Source organism: Hypanus sabinus, chromosome 4, assembly GCF_030144855.1.
Source record: "Hypanus sabinus isolate sHypSab1 chromosome 4, sHypSab1.hap1, whole genome shotgun sequence".
Classification (NCBI taxonomy): Eukaryota; Metazoa; Chordata; class Chondrichthyes; order Myliobatiformes; family Dasyatidae; genus Hypanus; species Hypanus sabinus.
In genome coordinates, this window is record NC_082709.1 from 145706542 (window position 1) to 145720503 (window position 13962).

The 13962-nt window shown below is 37.2% G+C and overlaps 1 protein-coding gene across 4 annotated transcripts in view; it reads left to right on the forward strand.

Annotated features, from left to right (window-relative positions):
• kdm6a (lysine (K)-specific demethylase 6A) overlaps positions 1-7017 on the forward strand; it is a 218775-nt gene extending 211758 nt beyond the window's left edge. For all 4 annotated transcript variants that reach the window (XM_059968281.1, XM_059968283.1, XM_059968282.1 and 1 more), the window contains 3 exons: positions 3023-3149; positions 5054-5224; positions 6153-7017. In XM_059968281.1, the coding sequence (XP_059824264.1) occupies positions 3023-3149; positions 5054-5224; positions 6153-6182 (328 nt within the window). In that variant the 3' untranslated portion in view covers positions 6183-7017. The remainder of the gene's footprint in view (positions 1-3022; positions 3150-5053; positions 5225-6152) is intronic.
• The last annotated feature ends 6945 nt before the right edge of the window (positions 7018-13962 follow it).

Sequence of the window (13962 nt, forward strand, 5' to 3'; positions counted from 1 at the left end):
AGTCCATTAAAAATGTTTTAGTAACAGTGTGAATTGGCCATCTATCCTTAACAGCATTTGAGATTTTTAAAGTGGTTTTCATTTGGTTTGATTAGTCTGGAACCTACATTGGATTTTTAATTTAAATATTCTTGAATTTATCATGTAATTTAGGAGATAGACCTAAAAACTAAAGCCTTTTGTGAGGTGCTGAAATGATTAAAATGCCATCTTAGTTTTGGTTTATTCTTTCTTATGCCTGTCCCGCTTGGTGGTGCAATAATATCAGCGTCGGACTCCGGAACGAAGGTTCCCGAGTTCGAATCCAAGTCGGGTTGAGCATCGAGCTAGCAACTCAGCCTCGTAAAAACAAGAGTAGCTTGCCACAGAAACACCGTCATGATGGTGCCCTGACAACTCCACTGCTGAGTTAAGGGCTATTCTTCTTCTTTCTTATGTCTGTTCACTTTTTGTATCTCAGTTAAGTACTTTCCCACCTAGATCTGTGACACTTCATGTGGTCTCAAGCTCCTCAATAGCTTTCACTTCCCTGGCCCTGATTGTCTCATTTTTAGCATAGACGTCCAGTCTCTATACTCTTCTATCCCCCATCAAGAAACCCTTAAAGCTCTCCACTTATTTCATGTCAACAGAACCGACCAGTTCCCCTCCACCACCACCATTCTCCATCTGGTAGAACTGGTCCTCACCCTCAAAGATTGCTCCAGCAGCTCCTCCTGCATTCTCCATGGGCACCCGCATGGGCCCCAGCTGTGCTGCCTTTTCATTGGTTGTGTGGAGTAGACTGCTTGCCAAGCCTTCCTTTGTAATGTTCCCCAATTCTTTCTCTGCTACATTGCTGACTGCATTGGCGCTGCTTCATGCACCCATGCAAAGCTCGTCAAATCCATCAACTTTCCCTCCAGTTTCCACCTTGCCCTTATGCTTATTCTACTTCTTACACCTCCCTCCCTTTCTTGATCTCTCTCTGTCTCCATTACTGGAGACAAGCTATCTACTGATGTTTTATAAACCCACTGATTCCTATGGCTATCTTAACGATACCTCTTCCCACCCCCATCTTGTGTAAAAATGCCATTCTCTTTTCTCAGTTCCTTCATTTCCACCGCATCTGTTCCCAAGATGAGCTTTCCTTTCCAGGACATCAGAGGTGTCCTCCTTTAAAGAATTGGGCTTTCCTTCCTCCACCATTGATGCTGCCCTCAACCGCATCTCATCCTTTTCCTGGACATCTGCACTTAGCCATTTTCTCACCACTTTAACAGCGATTGAGTTCCTTTTGTACTCATCTACCACCTCTTGAGCCTCTGCATCCAACACATTATTCTCTGCAACTTCCACGGTTTTCAGTGGGACCCCAACACCAAACTCATCTTTACCTCCCCTGTACTCTCTGCTTTCAGCCGGGACTCTCCCCGCTCCAATGATTCCCTTTGATTCCCTTGTCCTTTCATCCCTGCCCATTAATCTATTAATTTCTCTCTTAGCACTTATCCCTGCAAGCAGGAGTGCTATATTTGCCCATGCATCTGTTCCCTCACCTTCATTCAGAGCCCCAAATGGCTTTTCCATCTGCAAATCTGTTAGATTGTCTACTGTATGCGATGCCCCCAATACAGCCTCCTGTACATTGATGAGAACTGACGTAGATTGGAAGACCGCTTTGTCGAACACCTCAGCTCCATCCACAGAAAACAGAATTTCCCAGTGGCGAATCATTTTAATTCCCATTCCCATTCTGACATGTTGGTCCATGGCCGCCGCCTCTGCCACAATGTGGCCACTCTCAGATTGGAGGAGCAGTACCACATATTCCATTTAGATGGCCTCCAACCTGATGGTATGCAAGCTGATTTCTCCTACTTCTGGTATTTTTGTCCCCGTTTTGGCTCTTGCCTCCTCACCTGCTTATGAACTCCCCGGTGCCCCTCCTCCTCTTTTTCTTCAGCGCTGTGCCTTTTCCACTTACCATCTCCCTGCTTCCAGCTTGTTCTCGCCCCCCCCCCATTCTTGCATTTACCCCCTTTCCAGTCCTGATAAAGGGTCTTGGCCCGAAATATTGACTGCTTATTCATTTCCTTTGAATTCCTCCAGCATTTTGTGTGTGTTGCTCTGGATTTCCAGAATCTGCAGGATCTCTTGTGTTTGTATTATGCAACATTCAGTGTGCTTTTTAAATAAAGTAATTAAGATTATTAAGTAATTGAAAACTTTGCATTCCTGTTAAGAATTACATAACGTCTATGTTAAATGATATTACCATATAGTTTAAAAATCTCACCAGTTTTCATTGAATAAATATTAGTCATAGGATAAGCTGCACCCGGCACCTCAAGCTCATCCTTTGCCATATAATACAGTTAATCTGATTGTAACTTCAAATTGGCATTTTCATCTATTGCAATAAGTTTTCACCCTTTTGCTTGTTAAGCATCTTTGTATCTAGGGCAGCATAGTAGTGTAGTGGTTTCTGTAACACTATTACAGCACCCGCTGTAAGATTGTGATAAACCATCCAATGAACTTTCTCTGAATGGCTTTCAGTACAGTAACATCCTTTCTTGAATTAGAAAATTAATTCTATGTGGCATTTTTCAGGTACGATCCCTAACGTAGCACTTTGCGGTCCTAAGTTAAAGAGCAAAGGAAGTATGTCTCACTGGTGGAGAGAAGTATGTATGTTTGAAATGAGTGTGGAGACATACATAAATAGAGAGGACATAAAGCTCTGAGCTTGATGCTGAATGCTGATAGAACTGAATTGATAGCCAACCCATCGACCACAAAAGTTTGACTAATTTCTTAAATTGCACATGCTAATTTTGTTCATATGTGGGACATTTGCAAGCCTTACCTGTCAGTCTGCAATAAAATTGTAGAGACCATAAAGTTGTTTCACTGCCTTAGTTCTCTCTGGCCCTCTGGCTGAGGTGTAAATATATCAATAAGAAAAGGGACAGCTGGGAATGGCATTTTGCTTATGTTAAAAGTACCCAATCTGTTTTTTCCTCTCTTTCTTCAGATACTGCCTGCTGAGGACCCTCAAGCAATGCCAGTTGTCAAGGGAAGGTCTTATTAGTGCAGGCAAAGAGATTGCATGGCATGGGCATAGAAAAGAGGAGCCTGCACACTACTGCAGCATTTGTGAGGTCAGTATATGGAAAGAAGGGTAACACAAAAGGAGCCACAAGTTTTCTTTAATTTTCACTCCATTGCCCTTAAACAAAAACTGCATTTCAAATCCAAGGTAGAATTGGCTTTCAGTGAATAACATTAAAAGAACGTGGTAGAATTAAAGGATCGCAGGAGCGTAATTGTCCTTGTATATCCTTCCCACGTGAACCAACAACACTCTGCTTGAATGAAGCAGAATCGTTAATAGTTCCAGCACTCTCATTCCATCTGAAACACAACAAAGCACCTGTTATGATCAAATTTCCAAAGTTTAAAAGTAATTTTAATTGTATCAGTTTCTCCCTGTTTAAATGCAAATAGTCTTTCCCATTTACTGATATCTCTGTTTGCCACAATCTTCTCTTTGCAACTCAGAAAATTCAGAATATGCACCCATACCCCCTTCCCCTGTGGGAACCCTTGTACTCCAAGTGTGGTCTGATCAATGCCTTATAAAACCTCAGCATTATATCTTTGCTCTTACATTTGAAATGAATGCTGGCATTGCATTTGCCTTCCTCCCCAACGATTCAACCTGCAACTTAACATTTAGGGAATCCTGCATTGCCTCCCAAGTCCCTTTGCACTTCTGATTTTTGAATTTTCTCCTTGTTTAGAAAGTAATCTACACCTTTATTCCTTCTACAAAAGTGCATAAGAATGCACTTCTGTACATTATATTCCACTTGCCACTTCTTTGTCCATTCTCCTAATTTCGCTAAGATCTCCTGCAGACTCGACCAATTACATAATCCAAATCACTGAAAAATTGAAAGATCGTTACTAATGCCTCCACAATCTCTTCAGCTACCTCTTTCAGAACACTAGGCTGTAGTCTGTCCAGTCCAGGTGACTTATCTACTTTCAGATCTTTCAGCTTCCCAATCACCTTTTTCTTAGTAATTGCAACTGCTCTCACTTCTACTCTCGACATGTGCATTTCATACGTACTACCTGTGTGTTCCACAGTGAAGACTGACACACAAACTTATTAAGTTCATCTGTTATTCCTTTATTCCCTATTGCCACTTATCCAGTGTCATTTTCCAGTTGTCCAATATCTACTCTTGCCTCTCTTTTATTCTTTATATACTTTAAAAAAAAACTTCTGGTATGCTCTTTTATATCATTGTCTAGTGTACTTTCATGTTTAATCTTTTCTCTCCTAATGGCTTTTTTGATTACCTTCTGTTGACTTTTTTGAAAGCTTCCCAATCTTCTAATTTCCCACTAAATTTTGCTATATTATATACCATCTCTTGTGTATATGCTGAATTGATTTCTCTTGTCAGCCACGGATGCCTCATCGTCCTTTTAAAATACTTCTTGATCTTTGGGATGTATGTATCTATCCTGCACATTCTGAATTGCCCCAGAAACTTCCAACTATTGTAGTTCTGCCGTCATCTCTGTTAAGTGTCCTCTTCCAATCAATTTTGGCCACCTCCTCTCTTATGCCTCTTTAATTCCATTTAGTCCAACTGTAATTCTGATACATCTGACTTCATCTTCTCCCTCTCAAACTGCAGGGTGAATTTTATCATGATTACTGCCTACTATGGGTTTCTTTAAGCTTCCTAATCAAATCTGGTTCATCAGTTCTAAATCAATTATTGCTTAGTAATAACAGTTTTGATTGCCTTGGATTTGGAGAGGAGGCAATGACTCTCTTCTTGCATGCTTGTTATTATGTTGTCACAAATTGTTACAACTTACCACAAAATGTATCTTTTAACTGAAAACTTTCCTGAGTATATCCAGGCTATACTGCTTCGACTGATCACTTATTTATTGAAATGTTTTCCATGGGTTATTTTGAATTGATATATTTTAAGTGGATAAACCTATGAGTATGTTAACATTTATGTCTGTGCAATAGGTGGAAGTTTTTGACCTACTTTTTGTTACCAATGAGAGTAACTCACGAAAGACCTACGTGGTGCATTGCCAGGACTGTGCTCGCAAGGCCAGTGGAAACCTTGATAATTTTGTTGTGCTGGAACAATACAGAATGGAGGACCTCATGCAAATCTATGACCAGTTCACATTAGTAAGTTAATCCAATATAATGGTGAATATATTAAGAAAGTGTTCTTATTCCAATGGTGAAACTCAGTAAATAAGTCCATTATTATGTCCAATGCCTTGATTATTCTTTTAGCTATGCAGAGCAGAAGAGAACCTGGGCCATTTCTGGGCTGAGTTAATTAATCTCTGAATGCACTGCATTCTGATGCAGTATCCTAAGAATAAGCAAGAGGGCCTTTTCAGGATTCTTGTATTTAATTATTGTACAGTGACCTTCTCTTCCCTCCACCCTCAATTTAAATATCAGTAGTCATTGTTTGCAATAACATTGGGCTTTATTATAAATCTTCCATGTTGAGTGGCATGTTAATTTTACTGTTGAGGCATTTTATATTAAGGACAGGTGTTAGATTTTGGCTGGTGTCTCAGAATTTGAAAACAAAATTCTATGAACTTGTTCGGTGCAAAATAGAAAACATGGAGAAAATGATGCAACTTTGAAATGGTGAAATAATATTGGTATTTAGTAGCTCAATTTTTTGTTTGAACAAAAATAAACAGATCAAAATTACCAACCAGAAAAGATACTCGACTCAAATTATGGTTCTTTATAAGTACAGCTCTTCACTGCACAGTATTGCATAACATGGTGAATAGTGGTCAGCTTTGGAAAACCATATGAATTTCCTTTCCCTTCTTTTATCACTGCGCACTGCCATGGTACCCCCTCCTGCAGCTGCCCAGACCTCACTCTGTTATCCCTGGTGGTTCTTCAGTAAAAGTTAGCTCTCTGGTATTTTCTTCAGTTAACCCAACAGAACTCTGCATTTCTCTCATTGGCAAGCCATTAATGCTTTTGATGGATTTGAAATTTGCTTCCATTGAAGTACTAGAGCAAATAGTTTAAAAAAATCATTATCCTAGTTTAAAATCTGTTGTTTCTGTTTCAGGCCCCTCCACTGCCTTCATCCTCTTCTTGACAAGTATTGTTTTATGGACAACTAGCAAAAACATCATTGGTATTCAGGATGTGACATCATCTTCCACTATGTTACACCACTGATTTTTGGCTATCCCATGTGGCTGCTGACTGAAAACTGTGTCTATGCAACCTTCCAAGTGCGGAGTGTCAACAATACTGGATAGGAGTGGAGCTGCTCCTCTTCCAGGATAAATAAGTTCAAGTAAAGCTGGTTTAGCTATACCTATAAATAACTTTTCATATTTTGTATATATCAGAGAAAAACTGGCAACATTACACAAAGACTACTGACTTGAAGACATTCTTTTTGTATTATTCTGTCTTGGGCTGATGAATTGGTTTCATCATCTTTTTTCATTCAGATTTTTCCCTTTAAAAGTACTAGCTTAGCTGGTCAATTTTGTATGGTAGTTAGGAATATAAGTCTCTCTTGAGGGCAACAACTATTCTGAAAATTTTGTAATGTGAAAAGTTAAATGAGAGAGAATTTTTTTTACAGCTTTTATGTTTATCTGTCTTGTTATTTTTAAGCCATGATGTTTAAATTTGTTCCAGTTTCCTAGATAAACTTATCAGCCAAGTCACAGATAAATGGGTTGCACATAGACTAAGGAATAAACTTCAGACTTATGATTTTTTGTTTTGTTTCTAATCTTGATGTAAATTTACACTATTTATAAATGCATATTTATTCCTTGAAAATATTTGTGGATGGAATGCTGTTATTTTTCCCCCAGAATACCTGCCATTAAAATTTTATGGAGTTCTGTCATTTCAAACACTACTCCTAATACGTTTTCTATGTATGAAATAAAAACCGTTGAGCATTGTAATCTTTGAAACATTTAACAATTTATATTCAGGGAAATTTTTTTCTTAAGTAAATTACATATGTTAGTTACATATGACAAAAATCAATGTTGCATGACAATACTCAGGGCAAGGTTTCCAATTTTTAACATACCTGTTATGCGTTAGTAATATGTGCTTCTCAGATATTGCCCACTGCCAGTTGAAACTGTGTTTGATGAAGGGAGCTGCTATGTTCCAGTTTAAAAAGAATCCTATGCTTGCAATTGAATTCAAGGTAATTTTGCAACTAAAAGGCAAGTTTTTATTTAATTAGAGACATAGTAATTAGTTTATTTATCTTCAGAATTATCTTAGCTCTATGAACATCATGGAATGCTGTTACAACAGAGCCTGTGGTGTCACACAGTAATGCTCTAAAAGTTAACTGCGTTTGTTATATTTCTATATTTGAGCTGTATTTGAGGCTGATTTATGATTTGTTTCCCCGTTATAGTGGGAGGAGTTTTAAAAAAGTAGATGTTACAATTTTACAAGTCATTTTTTAAAGTTGTGATCACTTTGTGAAAATATTTATTTCCCAGATTAAGATTTCACAGAAACGATTTGGCTTTGACTTTAACATAGCACAAATTTGCTTAACACTTTAATTTATGATTTAAGCCTATTAATTTATACTTGGAGAGAAACAGATTGTAGGATAATTGAATGTGGAACATAGGGTCCAAATTGTTATTAGCATAGAATAAAATCTCTATATTATACTTTGTCAGGCCATTGTCTTCTGATGGTTCAGGCTATGATTTTTGTAGCCATGCCCAAGTTAAACAACAAAATTCCATCAGAGGTTATGCTTTAGTGCTACACACAGAAAAGGGGGACACAAAACAAATATTTTGGGTTTAAGTTAAAGATACCAATATTAATCTGGAGAAGCGAAAGATGAAAGAAAAAATACAAATAATTACTGACTTGGTGGAACTTGTATCTTTTGGCTTTGAATCCAGGATGAAATTCAAGTTGCTGTTGCTGCATCAGTAGGAAAGATTTCAACTTTTGGCAGTCTGATGTAATGTAGTGCTAGCAGCAGGTTTGGATTTATTCTGACTTCTGTATGATGCTAGCTTCTTGAGCTTCCTCTTTGTTTTGCCAGTGGGATTTTTGCTTATACATTCCAAATCAGTTTCATTTTTATCACCCAAGTTGGGTTGATGGTATGTGTTGTTCTGTGCTCAGTTTTACTGCACTCTCATTAAGTACCATTACCACATTAAGTACCAGTTTGAGACTTCCTAAACAAGTGCAATAATACAAAGATATGGTTGTGCTTCTATATTCAAATCCAGGCCCCATATGTTATAGGGTAATACGTTTATACAGCACTGTAACAAAACTACCTGTCTTATTTAGCAGTTCCTAGTTTGGTTGTCTAATTGCTTGGAAAAGTAAAACTTGTATTTTTTCATTAACATCAGAGATTCATTTTCCCATTTTCACCGAGTGGTTCAACTGTTATAGTACCTGTGTTAAATTATTGTGTCATCAAGTTTTGTGGCTGCAAGCCTATTTTGGCATTTCTGCATTTGTTATATAACAGTTGTACTCGCATTCAATTTATTAAACATCATCGTATAGCATGGAGTGATTACATTAAAAGAATAGTATTACCAATCAAATAAATTCCAAATCCAATAAGCACTTACAATGCAGTATTCAGAATTATTTCTTTATACTGAAACTGGAAGTCAAGAATTTTGTAATATGAAAAATAGATATTTGGCCCATTTATTTGCAGTGAGGAAAGAGTGATAGTAATTTATGTAAATTAATAGTAAGTCCATGTTCCTTTCTCCTATTCTTAAATTTCCTAAGCAGTTTTTTATTTTAGTTAATAATGCTTCCCTATTTATTACATTAAAATAATTCAAAGTTTCCAAACACTTCTGTTAGATCCTTCAACCTCCATTATTGAAGAAAAAGACCATTCATTCCTCTGGTCTCTTCACAACCAAAAGCCCGTCGTCTCTGGTGCTAATGAATCTTGAGATGATAATTTCTTTTTATAGGAGATGATTAAATTTACAAATACTTTGGGTCATGGTATTCAATACAGAATTATTAGATCTTAGGTTATTAAGTTGAATTTGAGATTTAACTAGTTATTGATAACTGATATTTTCAATATTTATCATTTAAGATGAATGTTTTATTTGAAATAATTATTCATATGTTGGATACCTCTAGCATATTTACTGTTTTTAGCCTAACGTCTGGAAAATACTGTGATAGCCTGCCACCATAAACTTGCAGAATTGAAACTAGGAATACAGTGGATTCCAGCTAATTGGTCCCTTGATTAATCGGGGCAGTCAGTTACTTGGGATGAATCTTAAAGAACAAAAAACAAGAAAACTGCTGGGATTCCCTTCATTTATTTGGGACAATATGCTGCTTAATTGGGACAGGAGAGTGTTGCCGAAGTTTCTAACTCAGGGTCACTCGCATAAACACTACACCATTCTTGGAGCATACTTAGAAAGCTCTAAGTCAGTTGCATGTGTTTGTGAGTTTTGTCACTGTTAGTTTATGAGAAATTAGCAGTAAGACAATTCAGAACTTTTTTGCTTACTTCAGTTTCAAGCATTCAGGCTTGGAGTTGCCAGAAATGGCTGGGCATGAAAATAAAACAATTTCACTACTTCAAGTTGGGAACTACAAAGAATTTGAAGGTACTAATCATTTTGAATGTTGCAATGAAAATTAAGAATTGGAAAATGCAGTTGTATGAAGGCTGTTCATTATCTGTTCTAGGTGCCTGCACTCTTTTTGTTAATTTACAGTTAATCAAACGGACAAAGCTGGCACACTGGATGAATTTCTCTGATAACTATTAAGAACTGCACTTTTATAATACTGTAGTAATATTGTTAATGTTTTAATTCTGTATTTCATTTAAATATATAACCTGTTACTCAGTTAAACTACAGTTAAAACGTGTGTGTGGGTGTGTGTGTGTGTGTGTACACGTACACGCGCACACACCCACACACACACACAGTGGCATGCAAACGTTTGGGCACTCCTGGTCAAAATATTTGTTGCTGTGAATAGGTAACTGAGTAGAAGAAGATGAACTGATCTCCAAAACCCATAAAGCTAAAGATGAAACATTCTTTTCAACATTTTAAGCTAGATTAGTGTATTACTTTTGTACAATTTTATAGTGGGGAAAAAAAGGAAAGGAGCACCATGCAAAAGTTTGGGCACCCCGAGAAATTTGAGCTCTCAGATAACTTCTACCAAGATCTCAGACCTTAATTGGCTTGTTAGGGCTATGGCTTGTTCACAGACATCATTAGGAAAGGCCAGGTGATGCAAATTTCAAAGCTTTATAAATATCCTGACTCCTCAATTCTTGCCCCAACAATCAGCAGCCATGGGCTTCTCTAAGCAGCAGCCTAGAACTCTGAAAATTAAAATAAATGATGCCCACAAAGCGGAGAAGGCTATAAGAAGATAGCAAAGCATTTACAGGTAGCCGTTTCCTCAGTTCATAATGTAATTAAGAAATAGCAGTTAACAGGAACGGTGGAGGTCAAGTTGAGGTCTGGAAGACCAGGAAAACTTTCCGAGAGAACTGCTCGTAGGTTTGCTAGAAAGGCAAATCAAAACCCCCGTTTGACTGCAGAAGACCTTCAGAAAGATTTAGCAGACTCTGGAGTGGTGGTGCACTGTTCTACTGTGCAGTGATACCTGTACAAATATGACCTTCACGGAAGAGTCATCAGAAGAAAACCTTTCCTGCGTCCTCACCACAAAATTCAGAGTCAGAAGTTTGCAAAGGAACATCTAAACTAGCCTGATGCATTTTGGAAACAAGTCCTGTGGACTGATGAAGTTAAAATAGAACTTTTTGGCCGCAATGAGCAAAGGTATGTTTGGAGAAAAAAGGGTGCAGAATTTCATGAAAAGAGCAGCTCTCCAGCTGTCAAGCACGGGGGTGGATTGATCATGCTTTGAGCTTGTCTTGCAGCCAGTGGCACAGGGAACATTTCACTGGTAGAGGGAAGAATGAATTCAATTGAATGCCAGCAAATTCTGGAAGCAAACATCACAGTGTCTGAAAAAAAAAGGTGAAGATGAAAAGAGGATGGTTTCTACAACAGGATAATGATCCTAAACACATCTCAAAATCCACAATGGATTACCTCAAGAGGTGCAAGCTGAAGGTTTTGTCATGGCCCTCTCAGTCCCCCGACCTAAACTTCATAGAAAATCTCTGGATAGACCTCAAAAGAGCAATGCATGCAAGACGGCCCAAGAATCTCAGAGAACTAGAGGCCTTTTGCAAGGAAGAATGGGTGAAAATCCCCAAAAAAGAATTGAAAGACTCTTAGCTGGCTACAGAAAGAGTTTATAAGCTGTGATACTTGCCAAAGGGAGTGTTACTAAGTACTGACCATGCAGGGTGCCCAAACTTTCGCTTCGGGCCCTTTTCCTTTTTTGTTATTTTGAAACAGTAAAAAATGGAAATAAAAAAGTAATCTTGCTTAAAATATTAAAGAAATGTGTTATCTTTAACTTTACGCCTTTTGGAAGTCAGGTCATTTTTTACTCACCTATTCACAGTAACAGAAATTTTGACCGGGGTGGCCAAACTTTTGCATGCCACTGTGTGTGTGTGCGTGCGTACTGTTTTAAACCATGCAGACTTCATTCATTGAAGACACATTGAATTATCTTCCATGACACAGACACTTCCTTTGCATGACTGACATGGGCATAATACTTCTAAGTTAAACCATTTTGGAATCCTTTTGTTATCTAGAATGATATAATTTAAATTAATGCCTGCTGCTGTCTGGATCACCACTGAAGATTTTATTCTGGAAGAATATGTGGTCAAGTTTTAGAAGAACCAAGCCATGAACCTAATTTTGAGGTCATAGTTTTTTTCCTTTGTGGGTATGCAGTGACAAGTACCATTTTGTTGAATCTGGTTATCTCCATTTCTGCAGCACCGAAGTCTGAATGCCTTGTGACTCAATTATTTTTTGGTCTTGCTTATGCTGAATCATTTGAAAATTAATCTTACTGAGAGTACAAATAGGTAACTTTGGAGGTATTAATATACTGTGCCATCTTAAACTCTTCCGAGAAATTTTCATTTCTTTTCGTGTGCAATTTTTTTGATTACATTTTTGTAAACTGCCTGAAAAGAATGCTGCATAAAATAAGTTTTTCATTATTCAGTTTTATCATACATTGATAAATTGGGGATAAGAGAGATAGATTACTCATCTTGGTTTATGCAGCAAATTTATGAAATGTGTTCTCATCTTCCTAATCTCTTTCATGGATGAATTTGAAACCTCCATTTTTGCTTGTTGTTCTCAAATATTGATGATATTTGTTTGTATAAAGTTCTAATGTAATGATTTCCAAAGTTTATTTCCTTTTCATGGTTTCAGGTAATTCTCCTTGTTCCAATATCCAAGCATAGTTTTAGTTGCCTAATGTTTGAATTTTTATTCCAGGTCTCCATTTCATGTAGTTGAGGATGCATTAGTTCAATTATTTTATACTTATTGTGCATCAGGTGTGGGTGTTTGTTATTGTGTGTTATTGTTATTGTAATGGTGTGGATCATTGTTAGGGTTGCCTTTTGGATCTTATCTACCCTGTTGTTATGATTCCACTATTTCCTTTGTGTTTCCCTGAACAAGTACTAAACTTGTTCACATTAACATCATACCTTCCGTCAGCAAATTTGATACTTCTTTGTTGTTCATCTACAGTGGTGACCTATTAAATGTCAAATATCCCATTCCTTTCCATTTCTCTTTTGTCTAGCTGCATTAACCAGAATGCACTTGCAATACATATTTCCCTCCTATCTTGTGAGTATGGAATTTCACATAATTTGGTTTATCATCTATTATGTAACTTTAGAAGAATTTATCTAACTCCAGCTTGGCAGAGTTTGTTCTAGATCAACCATTTTCATTGCTTGGCAATAGTGAGAGCTAACAAAATTGAACTACCAACAAATTGACATCGTTCCTCTACGTCACTGAAGTCTTGTCTAATCAAAGTTGGCAACTGTTTCTACGGAGCAACATTCTGAAGGCTGTCTAACATCTTGAAAATTAGGGTTAGGTGATAAAAGCTGTTAAGAATTACAAGCTCCTTTATGAAAAAGGCTAATCTAAATTTATTGAGGCTTCTCATAGTGAATAAACACTCACTCCCCAGAAGGAATCCTTCCTGACTTGTCTGCCTAGTTGACTCTGCATTATTTTTTCTCAGCAGTGAGTTTATAAACTTCCCCAATTCAGACACATAACTATCTTTATTCCAGCTATTAAAAAGCTATTGAACTCTGTAGGTTGTACTTGGGTGAGGCCACAATTTTGCTTTGCATTTGCTTGACTTTCTAAAATACTTTGCATGTCTTATTGGCCAAAAATTCTCAAAGATCTGACTCTTTGTACATAGCAGTCCTAAGATGTACCAATGAACTTTTTTAAGAGTGGAAAAAATAAATTTTCATTCTGTGCTGTTTGAGTATTTGAGCCAACTCTCTCTTATAGGTTAAAGTGCTTAGTATACAGTATATCTTAATATTGTTGGCCTTTGCAATGAGGAACACAAGTCTTATTCAAAAGGCTTCAAATTCTTGCTAAAGTAGTTTACCCTGGGAAATGGTACAGTTTTTGACTTGAACAATTACTAATTATAGTGAAGGTTTGTCATAGGACTTTTCTGTATCTGATTTTAACTTGAGATTTTAGTAGTCTGCTGCTTATTTTATGTTGTATCTTATGGTGAATATACTCATTCAGTTCTATTGTATATTAAGGCCATGGATCCAATGATTATTGAGAATTACAAATGTATCTGTGTGCATCTTGAAGTAGAGCTAGTGGATGATGGTATTTTCAAGTTGTCACTATTTCTTCCATGTG